The sequence below is a fragment of the Diabrotica virgifera genome, chromosome 9 (assembly GCF_917563875.1).
Source record: "Diabrotica virgifera virgifera chromosome 9, PGI_DIABVI_V3a".
NCBI classification, from domain to species: Eukaryota; Metazoa; Arthropoda; class Insecta; order Coleoptera; family Chrysomelidae; genus Diabrotica; species Diabrotica virgifera.
Window position 1 is genome coordinate 36525488 of NC_065451.1, and position 21774 is coordinate 36547261.

Below are 21774 nucleotides of genomic sequence, written 5' to 3' on the forward strand. Positions count from 1 at the left end.
CTTCTAAAAGCCACGTCTCAAAAGCTTCTAGATTTTTCATTAAGTCAGCATTAACAATCAAATGTTTTGCTGAAAATGGGGAAGGAATGCAAAGTCATGAAAACCATACAAACGAGAAAACTGAAATATTTAGGCCACATAATGAGAGGGGAAAAGTACTCCCCGCTAAGGCTCATAATCCAAAGAAAAATCTCGGGAAAGAGAAACGTAGGACGTAGGAAGATTTCCTGGTTGCCAAATTTAAGGGAGTGGTACGGGTGCAGTTCAATACAGTTGTTCAGAGCTGCAGCCAACAAAGTTAAGATTGCTGTGATGGTAGCCAACCTCCGATAGAAGACGGTACCGCAAGAAGAAGAACAATCCAATTAAGAAGAATAGAGTGGACATAACATTTTTATTATTATCCCGGTTTTTCATGGCGTTCTCCGCCTTCCTGTTCCCAGTTTCCAGCTTCGTCGGTTGTTGCATTCGCCAGGGTGAAGGTTCCTTTCCGACATTGCCTTCTGAATGCCGCCTAGTCAGGATTGTTTCGGCCTTCCTCTCTTCCTTCCTTCCCTTGGCATCCATTTTAAAATTTGTTATGGCAGCTTGTCATCGTCCATTCTTTCTACATGATCATACAAGATCAGTTGTCTCCTTTAAATTTCGTCTATGATGGTACTTGACATAACATTTTACCATCCGATATCAGATTTGCAGATTTAATCTTTGGTTACTCAGAAATTTCTTCATCTTCAAAAAGGCTACTTTTGATTACTCTATTCTTGATCGAATTTCTGAATTTCATATTTTATCTGGATCCTGGTTATGGCTTAGTATAATGGACCATATTAAAAATTTTGTAATATTACTGGTCATAAATTGTTCGCATGTACACCCAAGTAAGACACTTTATTATTACTATTATTTATTATCAACAGTCAAATAGTCAAATGTACTTATTCAAATGTTTTAAAATGATACCTATAGTATTGTTGTCAGAAAAAATTATTGGGCAGAATAAAAAAAAACTACCAAAAACATTAGCTTGTGCGTAGGCGTAGCGTACACACTGGGTATAGTCCTCCGGCCCGGGAGAAATTTTGAAAATTTCATTTTGGCCCGCGCTTAAAAGTATTTGCCCATCTCTGGTGTACAGTGCCTACAATTTCTGCCAAGCATCACATGGATATGTCAAATTATTTTAAAGTATTCTTTTTTTAAATAATTTATTCTTTATTTAAAACTTTAAGAAATATGTGTGCCCAATACTATAAAACTATTTGACACATCCTTATGGTACTTGGCAGAAAGTGTAGGTACTCTACATCCTACTAAATTATGTTAAATAATCGTTTGTGGTTAATACCAGAGGCGTACGACAGGGCAAAGTGAATGGTTGACCCTTCCCACATTCTACGCCACTGATGAAACTACTATTTTAGCATAATTTTTAGATTCTTTAATACTTTCTATGCAAATAATATATTCTCCATTCGTAATGATAAAGTCATGAGCTTTCGAGATATTTGAAGTTAAAAATGAAAAGGCACACTTATTTTGATTAATGTATTATGCTCCTTCGTTTTTAGCTTCAAATATCTCGAAAACTAATAGCTTTATCGTTGCGAATGAAAAGTATGGTTTTTACATAAAAAGTATTGTAGAATCAAAAATTGCACTAAAATAGTAATTCCGCCAGTGGCGTAGAATTTGGGAAGGGTCAACCATTCATGTTCCCCCGTCGTACGCCTCTGGTAGTAGCCACAAACGTTTGTTTAACATAATTTAGTAGATTGTACAATACCAGCACCACCTACCTAAATTCGTCTTGTTGTCCCATGCCTGTCAGGAAATATTCAAAAATAAATAAAATAAAAGTTTAAATTTGACACCCTGTATTTCGGTTATTATCAACTTTTGTACTAAGGTAAGTTAGCTTAAATCGACCTATTTTAAGCTCAGGAATCTAAGGTTAAGCTATGGCCCATTCTTTACCAAACACCCTGTATATTTATATACATAAAAAGTTAATTTAGTAGTCCTAGTTACTTTTTTCTCGTTCTTTTTAGATAACCACTTAAGAATAAATGGTGGATACGAGGCTAAGATAGAGGACCACCCCTGGATAGTTTCACTTCAATTAAATTCTAGCGATATCTGCGGTGGGTCTCTGTTGAACGAAGATACGGTTCTTACAGCTGCTCACTGCTTTGGAGTGTAAGTTAGTTTATTTTTAGCAGGCGCTTGTTGTAAATTTTACGTCTTTTACCTTGCATACCTAGAAGCTCTACAAAGATAGCTGGACCACTCAAAGGGAATATTTACATTTCACCTCTTTTCAGAGAGCGGTCCATACCTTACCTAGTCTATTCTTGTTATGTCTATAAATTCGCTGCCCTGGTGTGGTATATTCCCAATTCGATGGTGTGGTATAAATGGGAGAGACGATCACGTGTTTTTTTCTGGTAAAATTTAAAGTTTGGTACACATAATATAGTCCAAGTAATGAAGCTTAAAATAGGACAAAATCTCGCAATTTTTACAGAATGGATCGATTTGCTTGAAAATCTGAGAATAAGTAGGTAGTGGATAGTCCAAGGATCAAAATCTATATGATGCTGAAAGGCGCTTTTACCATGGGGGTGGTTGCCACCCCATCTCGGGGGTGGAAATTTTATATTCTATTTTGACCGCCAAAGTTGATAAAAACATTCATTGTAAGCAAAAAATGCTCCATACATTTTTTTGATAAAATTAATAATTTTCGATTTATACGCTATCGAAAGTGTTAGTTTTATATCGAAAAAATCAATGTTTTTCGATATAGGCTCATTTACGATTCAATCAATTTTTGCCGCAGAAAAATTTTTTTCAAATCAGCTTCTTGGGAATTAAATAACCTACAATTTCATATTTAAACATTTTTTCGTATCTCTGATGCTAATCTTTCTATTCTGAAGAAAATGGCATTTTTACCAAATTACAAAAATCCGTTATTCGCTTTTAACTTCAGTTTTTAAGAGGAAACAGTAGCGATCAACAGGTAGCCAAAACGCGTTCCAAGATTGCGGCTGTAATTTTGAATATTTTTTCGAGATATTGGGCACACGTATTCGTAATATAATAAAGAATGGCGGTACAGAGCCCAATTTGAAAAATATATTAATATGTGGAAATTACTCTGTAATTAAATACAATATTAAAAAAACGAGCCTGTACCGCCATTAAGAAGAACAAAAAAATACACTTTCTTCAAATAAACTTTTTTATCCGATGCCTAGATTTTGTGTCATTTTGGAACTACTAAAATTTTTTATTTCATTAGTAGTTCCAAAATGACACAAAATCTAGGCATCGGATAAAAAAGTTTATTTGAAGAAAGTGTATTTTTTTGTTCTTCTTAATGGCGGTACAGGCTCGTTTTTTAAATATTGTATTTAATTACAGAGTAATTTCCACATATTAATATATTTTTCAAATCGGGCTCTGTACCGCCATTCTTTATTATATCACGAATACGTGTGCCAAATATCTCCAAAAAATATTCAAAATTACAGCCTCAATCTTGGAACGCGTTTTGGCTACCTGTTGATCGCTACTGTATCACCTTAATAAAAAAATATGAAAAAATATTTTTACGAGACGCTTTTCTTTAGTTACGAGTGACTAAAATTAAACATATTATAAAAAAATAAAAAAAAACGCAAAAAATAAAAAAATTTAAAAAATCTAACACATTCGTCAAAGAAAAGCGTTGCGCGTCTTCATCGAATAAACGGTTTTTGCACCACGCTTTTCTTTAACGAATGTGTTAGATTTTTTCAATTTTTTTGATTTTTTGCTTTTTAGTTGATTTTTTTTAATATGTTTAATTTTAGTTACTCGTAACTAAAGAAAAGCGTTTTTTAAAAATATTTTTTTCATATTTTTTTTTTATTTTTTACCTTTTAGTCTTACACTTTTCAAACATTAAAATATATCGTCATGTTTATTAAAATATGTATAAAACATATGATGTACAAACATGAAAAGTAGTCGGAAACGTAAACAATTAAGGTAAAAAGTGAAGTTATGTATAGTTCATATAATTAGCTACAATCTGTAAAAGTTTCAAGTTTCTTTATTGTAAAAAACAAGAGAATTTAAGAATTTTCCGTTAAAATCGTTTTTTTATTTAAACAATTAATAAACAAAAGAATTTTTTAATAGTGTATTGTTCCCGCGAATGTATATGTCTGCAAATTTTTAGTTATTTGCATTGAAGAAAAGGCAGTCAAATTAACGTCCAAGTATTTGACCCAAAGATTGAACTAAAGAAAAGCGTTTAATTAATTAATACGACAAAACGAATTCTAATGTTAATTGTAGCACAAAACGTCTCTACCGGTGGTTTTTCTAAGACTACGAAAAAAACAAGAATTTTTTGAATTCGAGTTTTGGTTGAAGTTTTGTTTCGTATCGTATTGAAATTTGACACGAATAAACGCTGATTTATATAAATATAACCAAATATTTGAGCGTTCAAAATTTGAAACTTTATTGTTTATTTATGCAGCATAACGTAAACAATTAACGTAAAAAGTGAAATTATGTATAGTTCATATCATTAGCTACAATACGTAAAAGTTTCAAGTTTCTACATTGTAAAAACAAGAGAATTTAAGCATTTTCCATTAAAATCGTTTTTTTATTTAAACAATTAGTAAACAAAAAAAAAAAATTTATTGACTATTCGTGTATTGTTCCCGCGATTGCATATTATGTCTGCAAATTTTCATTCATTTGCATTGAAGAAAAGTCAGTCAAATTAACGTCTAAACATTTGACGCAAACTATTGAAGTAAAGAAAAGTGTATAAAAACTAATCATTCTAAGCTAGTCAAACTTCTAGAATCTATTAATAATACATAAATAAAGAAGAATGAATAAGGTCAATGACTAAAAACACCGCTAACTTACATTGTTATGCTTCCAATTGGATTTCTCCTTTTTTTAAAATATATTGATTTTTTAACAGTAACTTTTTTATTTTTTATCTTAAAAAGTTTGGCAAAAAATAATGTTGTGGGCTTTTGCAAGATATTTAAGCCTATTGATATTAAATCTTTTTAAAATCCTTAGTCGCAAAAAGAGGTGACTTTGAAAGGGTTGGTAAAGGTGGTTTTTGCATGTTATTACAAGTTTTAATTGTCAATAGCTGTCAATTGAAGCCAGTGAAGCGAAGAAGGCGATGCGACCCCAGATAATTGAAATAATATTCGAAAATAATATTTCAACCAACTAAGATAGCATAGCTATTGTTCACCCTAGCTTTTCTCAGTCTCTCAAGGTGTGTGTTCGTCTTGTCCTAATCTTAAATATGAACTCTGAAAATTTAGAATGGAAGCATTTTTTTCCAAACTACAAAAATTCGTTATTCGCTTTTAACTCCATTTTTTTTAAACTAATCATTGTAAGCCGGTCAAACTTCTAGAGCCCATTAATAATACATAAGTAAAGAAGACCAAATAAGGTCAATGACGAATTTTAATAAATTAAAAATATAATAAAAAGTTTCCACCCTCGAGATGGGGTGGCATCCACCATCATGGTAAAGGCGCCTTTAGGCATCATATAGATTTTGATCCTTGGACTATCCACTACTTACTCTCAAATTATCAAGCAAATCGATCCATTCTGTAAATATTGCGAGGTGAAAAGCTTCGGTTCCTGGACTAATATGTGAGCCGAGCTGTATACGAGCACTATATTTAGTCCAGAAAGCCACTGCGCATCCGCTAGGAAAAATATTCCGACTCGGATTTTTGAAGTTATACTTCTTTACCGGCGATATGAGTGTGAATTTTTATATGTTAAAACGCATGCACATTATAACTTTGTTCTGATTGGATGTTCAAATAACATGTCAAAAATTATTCAATATGGCGGCTGTGGCACAGCTGTAGTTAGATTATTTATGGATGTTGCGTTTTAAAATTTGTGTGAAAAGAAACAACAAACAAAAGTTAGTTAATAGTTATACTGCCTTTTTAAATAGTTTTCATATACCTATATTTTTGGACTTTTGGACTATTTTGGACAAGGAAAACTCATTCTAATTTGATAAGTAGTTTTTATTATAATCATATTGTAATTATACATTTGGATTAGGTTGAAATACAGTAGAGCGTCGATTATCCGAACTAATTGGGAGACATAGGTGTTCGGAAAACCGATTTGTTCGGATAATCGAACTACAATATATTGATACATATTTATAGTAATACATATTTATCCACAAGTGAATAAAAGCCATATTTATATACCTACATATTTATTTATATCTTGATAATGACAACTAGCAACTAAACAAAAAAGTGCAGTCTTTGCAACAACATAACTATTTTTGGATACAATATTGAAGAAAATTGAAGATATTTTAAGCGTCAATTACTAACGCTTCCTCGGTATTCGAGTGCGGGACGCGGGAGTCGATAGTTCGAATAAGCGGTCGTTCGGTTGATCGACGTTCGGATAATCGACGCTCTACTGTACATTTATTTTCTCAAGAATGGGGATTTTATAGAGAAATCCCAAATTAGGTCCGATTTTTATTTTTAAATTATGATTTTTTGGCGTAGATTTATTTATCTAGTAGGTACGTAATGCTTTGATTTACATACTTAATTTGACTACCAACAAAAGTTCTACCAATCTTCATCTATTATATTGTTTTCTTACTGTTTTGTTATATTTTAATATTTTCTTCCACAAAATTTAAACTACGTAATTTAATTATATTCAAAACAACTGTCAAACAGTAAAACGTTCAGTTACCCTATTTTACCACATGACAAATAATGTGGAATTGGACGAGTGAGTCTAGGATTCGATTACGAATCAAAGTGCCACGAAATTCACGGGTTCGATTCCCGTTGCAAGTTTTTATTTTTTTATGCATTTTATGATTGTAAGTATATTTGTTATATAATTTTTTTTTCAGAAAATGCGTATTTAAAATTTTTGCCGACAATTATTATCGTTCAGAAATCATTTTTTCTTTGTGGCATTTTTCAATGTGTTTGTGTGCGTTTTATTCTTTTATTTTTTTATATTTTTGGTATTGCCTTAAAAATCAAATAATATGTAGTAGAAGTATAACTTCTTACGTGCGTACAAAGTACATACACATTCTTTTTTTGCACAATCTTACTCAAAAAGGACCCCTTTTAACAAATTTGCATGTTGCCAGGTACAAAAGTGGGTCAAATTTTTTAAACGTTTTTTTTCCTAAAGTTATTTCTTTTGCATCGAACAAAGTTTCTTTAGGTTTTTTGGATCATTTCAAACAGAAAAGGTCTGTAGTGACTTTTCTCTAAAGTTGAGAGTTTTTGACATATAAGCGATAAAAAATTTAAAAATTGCGAAATCAGCCATTTTTAACCCTCAGAAACTATGTGAAAAACTGAAAATTTCGATGTTGCCAAGGTAAGAAGGTATTCTTTGAACATCGATTGATAAAATACGGAAGAGTTTTTTGCAATACAATATCGAAAACCCCTTTGTATTTTAATTGCCAATCAAGCGGGCGCTTGATTGGCAACCGTTGCATGTATAATATACATATTTTATGTATATTACATAATATATATATATATATATATATATATATATATATATATATATATATGTACACAATACATAATATATAGTACGTAGTACATAGTACATAGTACATAGTACATAATATATGTTACATATTAAGTAACATGCGTAAATATATGTGCGGAATAATATTTCGGTTCAGTTTTTTTTTTCACCATCCTGCTTGAAAATATCCCCTCTTAACAAATTTGTATGTTGCCAGGATGAAAAAGTCAAAAAGTTTTTTAAACGTTTGTTTTTTGTTTTTTCGTAAAACTAATTTGTTTGCATCGGACACATTTTTTTAGGTTTTTTGGATCATTCCAAATAGAAAATAGCTTAGCGACTTTTCTGTAAATGTGATAGTTTTCGAGATATAAGCGATTGAAAATTTAAAAATTGCAAAATCGGCCATTTTTAACTCTCAACAACTATGTAAAACACCGAAAATTTCAATGATACCAAGGTAAGTAGATATTTTAAGAATAACGATTGATGAAGTCCCGAAGAGCTTTTTGCAATACAATATCGAAAACCCCTTTGTTTTTTAATTGCTAGTCAAGCAGTCGCTACACTATTTTTAACCATTGCATTTATACAACATTGTATGTAATATGCGTAAATATATGTGTGGAAAAATATTTCGATTCAATTTTTTTTCACGATCTTACTTAAAAAAGTTTCCTATTAACAAATTTGCATGTTTCCAGGATCAAAAATGTGTCAAAAAAATTTTAAACAATTTTTTTAAACTTTTAAAATGTTCTCCGTTTACATACATGCAACGGTTGAAAATAGTGTCGCTCCCGCTTGATTAGCAATTAAAAAACAAAGGGGTTTTCGATATTGTATTGTAAAAAGCTTTTCGGGATTTCATCAATCGATATTCTTAGAATATCTACGTACGTTGGTATCATTGAAATTTTTGGTGTTTCACATAGTTTTTGAGGGTTAAAAATGGCCGATTTTGCAATTTTTAAAATTTCAATCGCGAATATCTCGAAAACTATCACATTTACAGAAAAGTCACTTGAGGTCTTTTCTATTTGGAATGATCCATAGAAACTAAAAAAAATTGTCCGATGCAAAAAAATTAGGTTTAGGAAAAAACAAAAAAACAAATGTTTAAATATTTTTTTAACTTTTTGACCCTGGCAACATACAAAATTATTAAGAGGTGATATTTTCAAGGAAGATGGTGAAAAAAAAATTGAGTCGAGAAATATTTTTTACCGCATATATAATATACAGCGTGTCTACTTAAGTTGGTAACATATGGGAAACTTTTTTGGTTATTCATTTTACGAAAAAAAGTTATTCTTTATAAAAAGTTCTTCATGCTCTAAAACCTAAGATTCAATCATCAGATATCACATTTTATTAATTTTATACGAGGTATGTCAAAAAATATGAATTTCACTCAAGAGTAAAGTAGGTACCTTTATTTTTCACAATATTGAAAACGGTTATTAAAACAGTTGTTTAGAATTAAAAACTATGTTTCAATATGCAATTACATCATTCTAATTGAAATATTGTGAAATATAAAGTGTACTATAATCTTGAGCGAATTTCATATTTTTTGACACACCTCGTATAAAATTAATAAAAGTTGATATATCATGGTTGTGTCTTAGATCTTAGACCATGCAAAGCTTTTTATAAAGAATAACTTTTTTTCGTAAAATGAATAATAAACGAGTTATCATATTTGTAATCATTAAAAACGATGTTGGGTATTCATAAATTTTGAGAAATTTTTATTTTTAATTAGAAGCACATAATTGCATATTTGATCTTAGTTTTTAATTCCAAACAACTTTTTATCATCAGAATTTTCGATATTGAGAGAAATAAAGGTAAAAATTGGAATAAATACTTTGTAAAAGTTATAAAGTTTATTAAAATCCCTAAAGGGCTACATCAGAACAAAACGTTTTCGATTTTATTACAAAATCATCATCAGTGTAAGACAGTCTGGATGCTAGCTGAGCCACCAAAGAAATATAGGGGTAATAACCCTTCAAATATAAAATTTATGCTTTACAGATGCATATTTACTTAAAATGCCTTGTGATGGGCAAAGGGCAACAGGAATAATGCCCTAAGTTAAGGTATTTAAATTCCCAACATGTGGGATGCAAAAAATTTAGTTGTTTACATTTCGATGACTTTATGCCAACGTCACCAACAGTCAGCCAACAGTTGCCATAAAGTCATCGAAATGTAAACAACTCAATTTTTTGCATCCCACTTGTTGGGAATTTAAATACCTTACCTTAGGGCATTATTCCTGTTGCCATTTGCCCATAACAAGGCATTTTAAGTAAATATGCATCTGTAAAGCATAAATTTGATATTTGAAGGGTTATTATCCCTATATTTCTTTGGTGGCTCAGCTAGCATCGAGACTGTCTTACACTGATGATGATTTTGTAATAAAATCGAAAACGTTTTGTTCTGATGTAGCCCTTTAGGGATGTTAATAAATTTTATACCTTTTACAAAGGAATTACTCCAATTTTTGTGATTGATGGTATACAGCCAACTACAGGAAAAATTTTCTTTCCTTGTAAATAAAGGTACTTTACCCTTGACCGAAATTCATATTTTTTGACATACCTCGTATAATATTGAGAAAATTTGACATCTGATGATTGAATCTTAGGTTTTGGGGCATGCAGAACTTTTTATAAAGAATAACTTTTTTTCGTAAAATTAATAATAAAAAAGTGTCCCACATGTTTCCAACTTAATAGGTCTGGATCCCGCGTATGAAAAAAAAGTTGATTAATAGCAAGCTGAAAATTTGTTAATAGCTTAAGGGTGTCTAGTCGGATAAACTTTGATATATGGGAATACTGGAACAGGGGCAGTTTTAATTGTGGAACAGGTTAAAAACTTGGAACGGTCAGACCACGAAAACGGCACATTTATTTTGTCCGACAGAACAGACTTAAACTCTCCGAACAGAGATTAAACTCTCATGCAAAAATCAGACTGCTATTTATCATCTGTCATAATTCCTGTCATTTGACATATTCTACATGTTCCACTCATTAAAACGCCCATTTGGTGATAAATAGCAGTCTGATTTTTGCATGAGAATTTAATCTCTGTTCGGAGAGTTTAAGTCTGTTCTGTCGGACAAAATACATGTGCCGTTTTCGTGGTCTGACCGTTCCAAATTTTTAACCTGTTCCACAATTAAAACTTCCCCTGTTCCAGTGTTCCCATATATCAAAGTTTGTCCAACTAGACACCCTTAAGCTATTAACAATTTTTCAGCTTGCTATTAATCAACTTTTTTTTATACGCGGGATCCAGACCTATAAGTAGACACTCTGTATATATTTACGCATGTTACATATACATGCAACGGTTGCCAATCAAGCGCCCGCTTGAACAAAGGGGTTTTCGACATTGTATTGCAAAAAACTCTTCAGGATTTCATCAATCGATGTTCAAAGAATATCTTGTTACCTTGGCAACATCGAAATTTTCAGTTTTTCACATAGTTTCTGAGGGTTAAAAATGGCGATTTCGCAATTTTTAAATTTTTAATCGCTTATATGTAAAAAACTATCAACTTTAGAGAAAAGTCACTAAAGACCTTTACTGTTTGAAATGATCCAAAAAACCTAAAAAAACTTTGTTCCATGCAAAAAAAAATAATTTTAGGAAAAAAACACAAAAAAAAAGTTTAAAATAATTTTGACCCACTTTTGGACCTGGCAACATGCAAATTTGTTAAAAGGGGTCCGTTTTGAGTAAGATTGTGCAAAAAATCCGAATCTGAATATTTTTCCTAGCGGATGCGCAGTGGCTTTCTGGACTAATTTGTATAATTTGTACGGCGGGACCAACCGCTTCGTTCCTCGCTTGCCTCGAACCACGCCTGTCGGTTTTTGGGACGAACACAAAGGATATTTACCGTTCAATTTGTACCGCTTACGCAGCGATATTGTCTGATTGGTTTTGTCGAATCGAGATTGTGTGAATGACGTGTAGAAATAAAAAACATGAGAAACACAATGTAATCAATTTGTATTTTATAGTGTTGATAACCAAATAATTACTGTGTTTATTTACATTTAGAACGTCATCTTAAAATAAAATTACTTCTTCTTCTTCATGTGCCATTTCCCCTAAGAAGGTTGGCAAGCATCACGGCAATTCGCACTTTCGATGCCGCTGCTCTAAAGAGATCAGCAGAAGTGCAATTAAACCAAGCTCTCAAATTGTTTAACCAGGAGATCCGTCTTCTTTCGCGACTCCTTCTACCCTGTATTCTTCCTTGTATTATTAATTGTAACAAGTTATAACGCTCGGCCCTCATAACATGTCCCAGATATTGCAGTTTTCTGACTTTAATTGTATTTAAAACCTCTTTATCTTTTCCCATTCTTCTCAACACCTCGATATTCGTGACTCTATCCACCCAACTTATTCTTAATATTCTTCTGTAGGCCCATAACTCGAAGGCTTCTAATCTGTCCGAAACATCCTTCTTTAATGTCTAAGCCTCCAACCTATAGAATAATACGGAGAACACGTAGCATCTCAGAAGTCTTATCTTTAAAGAAATTGTAATGTCCCTGCTACAGAGTACTTTTTCAGTTTGTTGAAAGCATTTCTTGCCTGTCCTATTCTTGCTTTAATCTCTTCTGTGTACTCATTAGTTTCATTAATTATTGTACCCAAATATTTATATTTTTCAACCTTTTTAATTTGTTATCCATGTATTGTTATGCTTTCTTGGCGCTGTTGAGCTTTTGTGATTAGCATAAATTGTGTCTTTTTTGTGTTTAGGGACAGTCCGTTTTCTTGGCTGACTTCTACCACTCTGTCAACCATTTGTTGTAAATCCTCAAGACATTCGGCTAATAAAATAGTGTCGTCGGCAAACCGTATATTATTGATTGGTCGGCCATTTACTTTTATTCCCGTGGTTAGGTCTTCTAGTGCTTCCTGGATTATTTCCTCTGAATACAAATTGAACAAAGTAGGAGACAGGACACAGCCCTGTCTGACGCCCCTCTCAATCTGTATTTCATTTGAAAAGGCGTTGTTCTCTTTTACCACAGCGATCTGATTATAATAGATAGCACTAATGATCTTGATGTCCCTCATATCTAAGTTTTTCTTTTCAAGTAATTCGATAAGGCGGTTATGTCTGACCTTATCGAAGGCTTTGTTGTAATCCAAGAAACACATATATACTGGCTGATTAACATCCATGCACCTTTGCACAAGTACATTTACAGCGAACAGGGCTTCCCTCATTCCCATTGCATTTCTACATCCAAATTGCGTGTCGCTTATGTCCTGCTCAAGTTTGTTATGTATTCTCCGGTGTATAATTTTTAAAAATATTTTGAGTGTATGACTCATTAAAATTATTATCCGGTGGTCTTGGCATTCTTTTGCATTTGGTTTTTTTGGCAGTGTTATGAACGTTGACAGCAGCTAATCTCTGGGAATGATTCCTGTACTGTATATTGTATTAAATAAGTCGACCAATATTCCAATTTGCTATTCTTCTATTAACCGTATTATGTCTACAGGTATTTGTTCAAGACCTGTTGCCTTATTGTTCTTTGTTCGCTTTATCGCCTCTAATACCTCATCTTCTGTTAAGTCTGGGCCGTTGTCGAACTTTTCCTGCTCTAGTACTATCTCAGTCCGTTCGTCTTGAAATTGCTCGTGAATATATTCCTGCCATCTTTTAAGCCTTCCACCGACGTCTATAATTATTTTGCCGTTTTTGTCCAGCAGTATGTTTGATTTTTTCTTAATATTAGTGCCTGTTGTTTCTCTAATTTTCTTATGAAGGTTTAAGTTATCATGTTCCTCTACCAACTGTTCAATCTCTGCGCATCTGTCACTATACTATCTTTCCTTTGCCTCTCTGATCTTTCTCCTTATTTCTTTGTGTATAATATTATACATGTTTTTGTCTTTGGTTTTATAAGATCGTCTTGCTTCCATGAGATCTAGAATCTCCTCGGTCATCCATTCATTTTTATTCTTAATTAGTTTAGGTGTTAGTGTTATCTCACATATGCGGATAAGAGCATTTTTTAATATGTGCCATTTCCTGTTCGCATCTTCAGTAGGAATAATTTCTATTTTGGTGAGCTCTTCTTTAATTTTTAGTGTGACTTGCTCTTTTGTTGATGGATCTCTCAAACGAGATACTTGTATCGTCTCTACTTTAGTTCTAAACACAGGCTTCTTTAGATTAATTCTAAACCTTCCTACAACTGGGTTGTGATCTGATCTTACATCAGCTCCAGGGTATGATTTTACTGATTTTATGGAATTTCGGTATCGTTTGCAGATGAGAAGGTAGTCAATTTGGTTTCTGATGACGTTATGTTGGTTGTCTGCTGGTGATTTCCATGTATAGTGTCTCCTGGTCGGCAGATAATAATTAGTATTCGTGACAATAAAATCGGTCTCTTGGCAGAATTGAGCCAATCTTTCTCCTCTCACGTTACGAGTGCCCAGTCCAAAGTTTCCAATAAAATCACCTTGACTTCCTCTACCGATTTTTGAATTTAGATCTCCCATTACTTCTAAAGCTTGTTGTAATTCGTTATAATACTGTTCGAGTTCTTCATCCGATTTATCTGCTGTGGGAGCATATACTTGAATTATATTGACTCTAGACTGGGCTGTTTTGAGTGTTACCATCATACTCTCTCCGAGATGGGTAAGAAGCCAGTTACAAATTTCTGGGTGGTTTTATTAACTAGTATCGCTACTCCGTTCCAGTGATTTGGGTCATTGTCATTACCAGAGTAGTATATCTTTGTTTGGCCTACTAATATGTCACCTGAATTGGGCCATCTGGTCTCACTTAGTCCTAATATTTTTATGTTAATTCTTTCCATTTCCTGAATGAAATTATGGACTTTACCTGCTTGGTATATTGACTTAACATTCCACGTGCCTATCTTCATGCACTTTTTGTCGATTTTAGTCTGATAAATAGAATAAAATTACTGATTCGCTGTAAATTACGAGTTCGCCGTACACCTATATATTTTCAACGAACTGTACGCGAGCTGTTGGCAAACAGTTCGGCTCGCATATGTGTACCTAGCTTAAGACTCCACACTCGCCGAAAGCGAGTGTTTATTTAAAATCAATAGGAAAGTCCCAGTAGCTGGCTCTATGGTACCATAATTAAAAATCATACAGAACAAGTAAAAACTTCGTTTGTATAATGGTATAAAAAGTTTATTGAAAAACTATTAAAAAGTCATCCAAAAGGATTCGCAAAACGTTTTCAATCTAGATCAGATCATCTTCAGTGCCTAGAACGAAGTATTTCCACGTTAGAATGAATACAAAAGGTTCTACAAAAAAAAACTTCTACAGTAATATAAAAATGTTTTTCTTTCGCCCATTTCAGTCTGTTCACTCCAGTACCATCTGTAGATTTCAAATTGTTAGTTAACTAATTCAAATAATAATCAGCTGAATTTATCAATTTTCACTTTCTCTGTTACCCATTACAACCATAATCATAGGCAACCAACATTACTCTTTTTTCAATTTTTTACAATATTACTAGTTTTCTTGTATTTTCCACCCATTAGTTGTTTACATTCAAGTTTTTTCAGTTCTCTTTTTATTTCAAAACTAAATTAAACTTTCTTCTTCTTTTTAAAATGTCAATTATGTCATTGATTTTACTATCAATAACATTTTTATTAACATTACAATAACAACAGTTCTTTCTGTAACAGAGAGTTAGCTTTTAGACTTTTACAATAGAATCTATTTTTATTATAATTTAAATTCCACTTTAATACAGTTATTAACATCCATTCAGCTTAACTGATAATTTGAATTTAAATTCATAACCAAAAATTGACTACCTGTCTTGTCATGTCACTTCAGTCTGATAAATAGATTGTCATCTCCTATATTCTTGTTCGTCTGTGTCCATCTAACTGGCAAGTACCACACGTTACCATCGAGCAGTGAATCATGTTGCCCTTTGAGCACTCTTAAATTTTATCGCTTAACATCGACTTAGAATCGCCACTAACATCATCTTTTAAAAATGTAAATCATATTTCTCGATGTCACCTATTCTACAAGGTTGCTAGTTTCATGTACTAAGCAAAACGTAAGTATATTCCACATTTTTTCTTTAACTAGTCATAATTTTAACCTTTTGTATTCATTCTAACGTGGAAATACTTCGTTCTAGACACTGCAGATTATCTGATCTAGATTGAAAACGTTTTGCGAATCCTTTTGGATGACTTTTTAATAGTTTTTCAATAAACTTTTTATACCATTATACAAACGAAGTTTTTACTTGTTCTGTATGAGTGTTTATTTACATTTAGAACGTCATCTTAAAATAAAATTACTGATTCGCTGTAAATTACGAGTTCGCCGTACACCTATATATTTTCAACGAACTGTACGCGAGCTGTTCGCAAACAGTTCGGCTCGCATATGTGTACCCAGCTTAAGACTGCATACTCGCTGAAAGGATAATAACCTTCTATTTTTTAGCTCATCCGAATGGAGTTTATATTCTATCCTAGCAGGAACTCATGACAGAACTCAGTCAGGAACGAAAATTCAAGTTAAAGATGTAAAAATACATGAATGGTACATGTCTTACTTGCCTATTAATGATATAGCAATTATTAAGGTAAGTATTAAGTCAAAGTTTAGATTCTTACCATTTATTGCATCTGTTACGCAATTGATTGTGAATAAAAGCACAACTGCATAAAAACATTTTTCTACACCCGTGTTAAAAATGCAATTTTTAGCACTCCATACGAGCGTTAAAAATGCTACTTTAAGGCACTAGTGCTTTAAAATATTTTTAAGGCACTGCAGTTCGTATTGACCGTATAAACAATTTTGATGTAATGTCAAAAAAATATAAAAATGGAATGTCAGTCAAGTTCAAGTAAAAGTTTTTGTAGATATTGTCTTGTAATTACGTTTTTAGAAAAAATATTGTATGATATGCGTGTTAAAAAGTACATTTTTAAGGCACTCATGTGAATTGCAGAACTCGCTTTCGCTCATTCTGCAAACTTTCACATGCGTGCCTTAAACGTGTACTTTTAACACTTATATCATAAATAACTATTAATACAAAATAGATCATTTACTTTTAACTCTTGAAATTGAATGAGCGTACTGAAATAGATATATATTTTTGGACGAAAAGTGAAGCACATAATAATAGTTGTCTTTAATTCATATGAAATTGATCACTCCCTCTTAAAGGCGTGGGCGCAAAATTTTGCGCTAATGTGTTTTAAATGCATTATTTTTTTCTAATCCTGAGAAAACCAATAAGAATTTTTGAAAAATTTAAACGCAGAATGAAAGATTGCATTATTACCGAGGGCCGAAATTATCTGAAAACTTTTATAATGTTTATTTTAATAAGTTACAGGGGTGAAAATAAAGAGAAAATTTAGTGTGATTTTTAATTTTAAATATCTCTTCCAAAAGAAAATTTCCAAAAGAAAGGACCTTCGGCCCTTAGTAATATTTAATCTTTCATTCTGCGTTAAAATTTTTCAAAAATACTTTTAAAATAAGTTTTCTCAGGATTCGAAATAAAATTAATGCATTTAAAACACATTGGCGCGAAATTTTGCGCCTACGCTCTTAAGGTCTATTCATACCTGTTATTACATAAAGGATGTTTCATTAATAATCGGTAATATTTTAACTGTAGATTTCTGGGCTCAAAATATTACTGTTTAACCCAAATCACCTAGTCCCAAAATGCTTGCTAAGGAGTTAGAGCTCTTTGAAGATGCCGTCTTGTAATTCATCATCACCAGTGGTACCTACTATAGCCCTATAAAACGACTTCGACCTTCCTAAGTCTATTACGCCAGTCAGTTGTTCTATCCATTGCCAACTGTTAACAGTTTGCTGCGCCTATTTTTCTACCATCCTCATCTACATCATTCTTCCATCTGAGTTTTGGCCTACCCCTATTTCTACTTCCCACAGGTTGCGACATAAGGATTCTTCTAGGAGGGTTGTTCTGCTGTGATCTTGCTAGATGTCCTCACCATCTTAGTCTTCCTATTTTTATAAGAGATACTACCACGTCTTTACCACCAAATACAGTGGAGAAGCGTGACTTTTTCTAAAGTGTTACCAAAACTTGATGTAAAAAAATCTTATTGAAAAATAGTTATTTATGAAACAGTTCGTGAAGTATGTTTTTTGCGAACGCACGCGATATTTAGAGCACGAGCGACAACGGAGCGAGAAAAAGTACTTCACGCACCGTTTCATACAATATTTTATCTACGATAAACAAAAAAAAACTGTAACTCTTCGTCACTGGAATTCATTTCTATTCTACAATTTTTAGAACTTTGACATTTAAAAATCGTAACTACTTTCAAACCACAAAACTGTCAAAAATTTTGTTGTAAGTTAGGGTGACCAGATCATAAACTTGAAAAAACGGGACACATCCAAGGAGCAGTAGCGTAGAATTTTTCTCTGGGGAGGGGGGTTGGCGTATTTTTTTGTTTTGTTTGTGAAAGACAAGTTACATTTTCCTACTTTTTTTTATATATTTTTCATATGCCCTGGGGGAAAGGGGGTATAACCCCCAAGTCCCCTCTCCGGGTACGCCACTGCCAAGGAGGGTTTGGGGCGATATCCAAATAGGCAGGATGAAACATGGTCTTTTAGCTAATTTGGGACCTACAATTCCTTTTCAATTTACCTTTGAATATGTAATTTACGTACGATCAAGACTGCGAAACAAAGTAAAAAACTCAACCAGAATATCATGGATTAACAATGCGTCAGAACAAAACAGTTGTTAACTGAACAGTAAATAAAGCAATTTTACAAAAAAGTCAGAGCAACAAAAAATAAGCCCAGCATTAAATCAAGCAAAACAAGAGGACTAAAAAACCAGAAAGGAGAAACCGTATTTGAAGAGAAACAGATCAGCAAAATATGGGAAGAATATTACGAAAAAATGCTATTCACTATGAAGAAGGAAGCACACTGCGATGAAGAAATAAAACCGTAGAAGATAACGACGAAGTCGAAATTTTCACAGCAGAAGAAGTACAAAAACAAATATTAAAAACCTAGGAAACGGAAAAGCAGCAGGAGGAAGAGAATTACATAAAGAAATAAACCAACTAATACAACAAATTATGGACAAAACTGACTACCAGACGATTGGAACACAGGTATTATAGTAGGTACCTATAATATATGAAAAAAAAGGAGATCGGGAGGAGTGCCAGAATTAAAGAGCAATAACTTTATTAAACACCACATATAACATTCTAGCAAACGTACTAAACATGAGACTTAAATAATGCGCTGAACGAATATTAGGAGAATACGAGAATGGATTCAGACCAAGGAGGTCGATGATTAATTTCACAATTTCACACATACAGTGAAACAAATAATTCAAAAATCTAGAGAATACAACAGGGAAATTCCCCGAATATTCATAGATTTTAAAAGCGCTTTTGATATAATCAATCGGACGAAAATAATGGAGGTGATAGATTATGTTGGAATCCCAGAAATATTAAGACAAATTATGCTAACAGTAAGCCTAAAGAACACCAAAGCAAGGATCAGTTTCAACGAACAACTTCTAAGGAGATAAATGTAAATAAATGAGTGAAATAAGGTGGCTCTGTCTCCCCGACACTATTATTTAATCTGATATTGAAAGTAATCATAAGGAGGACAAACTTGTATCCACCTTTAGCTACTTGGGAGTAACAATATGGAAAACCGGAAAAGAGAGAACAGAGGAAAAAATTCTGAAAGGCAGAAAAACATATGGAATGATTAGAAATCTGTTAAGAAACAAGACAAGTATAATATGAAATAATATAATACCTTAATAAGACCTGTTGATAAATATGGGATGGAAACAATGACGATTAATAAGAAAGAGGAACATATCATTCCGAAATTTGAACGAACAATAATGAGAACAATACTGGACCACAATGTAATAAGAGAGGGAGAAATAATAATGAAAACAAATGCCGAAATTGAAGAAACAATTGAAATTGAAGAAAAAATACGAGACATTTAGGCGTCCCGAGAGACTTTTTCGGGACACCGGGACAAATCGTTAAAAAACGGGAAAATATCGTTTTTTCGGGACGTTCGGCTACCCTATTGTAAGTTATAAATATGACAACGCGAAAGTTAAGGATACTTGATTATATGAAAGTGTGCCAAAAAACCCATTGAAAGTGTGCGAAAAAGTAAATCCCATTTAAAATTAGAATATTATTCAACGAGCATGTAATGATGGCTATTACTCACGATGATGAAGTTTGCGACACGAGCCGTAGGCGAGTGTCGTAATTCATCAGAGTGAGTAATAGCCATTACATGCGAGTAGAATACTATACTTTTTCTACGACCATTTTTTTATTTTAATTAGTAAAAAATTTAATTATCAACTACTCGAGATTTAAATTATAATAATTTACAAGAATACCTAAATGCTATTTACCCCTAGTACGTGGCTGAATAATTGGTTGCCTACTATTAAGCAATTATTATTTATTGCAAAAATACAACTAGAAATAGTCAACATAAGTTCTATTCGTTTCCGCAAAATTATAAGCTTAAATTTGTACCTACTGTCAATTAATCTAATAAATAGGAAATGGCTGTTGTCGGTGGACTAGGGATGGCGGTTTTTAACAAAAAACCGGTTTTCGGTTATACCGGTTTTTTTTGCTTACGGTTTAACCTGGCGGTTATAACCGGTCAAAAAAAACCGGTTTTTGGAAAAACCGGTTTTCGGTTTTTTAATCCAATAGGTTACAAAGTTACATTTACAATTACAATTTTCCTCTCCTCCCAAAATCAAAAAATTCCCCAACCATTTCAACTTATAAAAAATTTCCCAGACTCTTTGAAATGGGATTTAAAAAAAATAATATCAACATAAATATTTTACTTAAAAATAAATTGGATAATGCAATATATCTTTTATTTTTACTACAATCAAAAAAATGTATCATGTATTACTTTTAACACGTTTGTATATATTTCTAGAATAGGTACATTTTAACTAATTTAATGCTTCCTGTATGGGTGTATCGTTTTGAAAACGTAGGGAAATTCTTGGAGATTCGTATTCGTAATCAGTAATACGATATGCATAGGCAGAGCATTATTTTTGGTAATCAGATAAAATCATTCACCGACTTTCAATGTCAAGAGTTTAAGAGTTTAGTGTGAAAAATAGATGATGTTTGGCTTGCGTCTAATTCATACAGACACTTCTTATGTAAATATTATGATTACAAATACCTTTTCAAGGAAATATTACATAAAACTTAATAACTGATTCTGCTGGCTGATGTGAGATTGCACTTCAGTTTGCTTCTGTATTTATAAAATAAAATAAAATTTGAATTATGGTTTTGTTTGGAATAGTTACTTGAGAATAATAATTATTATGATTGGGATCCCAAATAATACCTAACCTAATCCTAATCACCGTAAAAACCTAATAACCGGTTTTTTCTTTAAAAAGAAAAACCGGTTATAACCGTGACAAAAAATAACCGGTAAAACAGGTTATTGCGAAGTAAAAAAACCGGTTTTAGGTTTAAACCGGTAGGTTTTTCCCATCCCTACGGTGGACGTATTTCAATAGTTATAATGTATATTTACATTTAACTATATGTAATATAATAATATAACTATACATAATGTTATAACATATTTAATACAATATAACTTGAAAAATAAACACAATATTAGTTATAAATTCCAATTAACATAAACAAAATGAGCTAATGTCACTGTCACTAAAATAAATGATAAACGTCAAAATTTTTAGTAAACAAGATATAAACGTAAATAATATACTGACATTGTTACAGTTAAAATTCCTTTAAAAATTTTTCGAAGTTAATTATTGATATAAATTACAATAATTATTGTATTAAATAAACAACTTCAAGTAATTTTATTTGCAGTTTATATACGATTAATATTAAAAGTGGCATGCGTCACTTGAATCTAACTTCAGCCCGTGAGTAATGACCCGTGAGTAACTTCAGCCCGTGAGCAGTGTTGCCACAGGTCTTGGACAAAATTTCGGGAGACTGCTCCTATTTTTTC

At 32.3% G+C, this 21774-nt stretch overlaps 1 protein-coding gene and 1 long non-coding RNA gene across 3 annotated transcripts in view; one reads left to right on the forward strand and one right to left on the reverse strand.

The window, feature by feature from the left end:
• Positions 1–21774, forward strand: part of LOC114329385 (transmembrane protease serine 4) — a 110196-nt gene that overhangs the window by 60988 nt on the left and 27434 nt on the right. For both annotated transcript variants that reach the window (XM_050662031.1, XM_028278468.2), the window contains exons 2-3: positions 2052–2199; positions 16150–16291. In XM_050662031.1, the coding sequence (XP_050517988.1) occupies positions 2052–2199; positions 16150–16291 (290 nt within the window). The remainder of the gene's footprint in view (positions 1–2051; positions 2200–16149; positions 16292–21774) is intronic.
• Positions 1–21774, reverse strand: part of LOC126892488 (uncharacterized) — a 71975-nt gene that overhangs the window by 22768 nt on the left and 27433 nt on the right. The gene's annotated exons all lie outside the window — the stretch shown is intronic.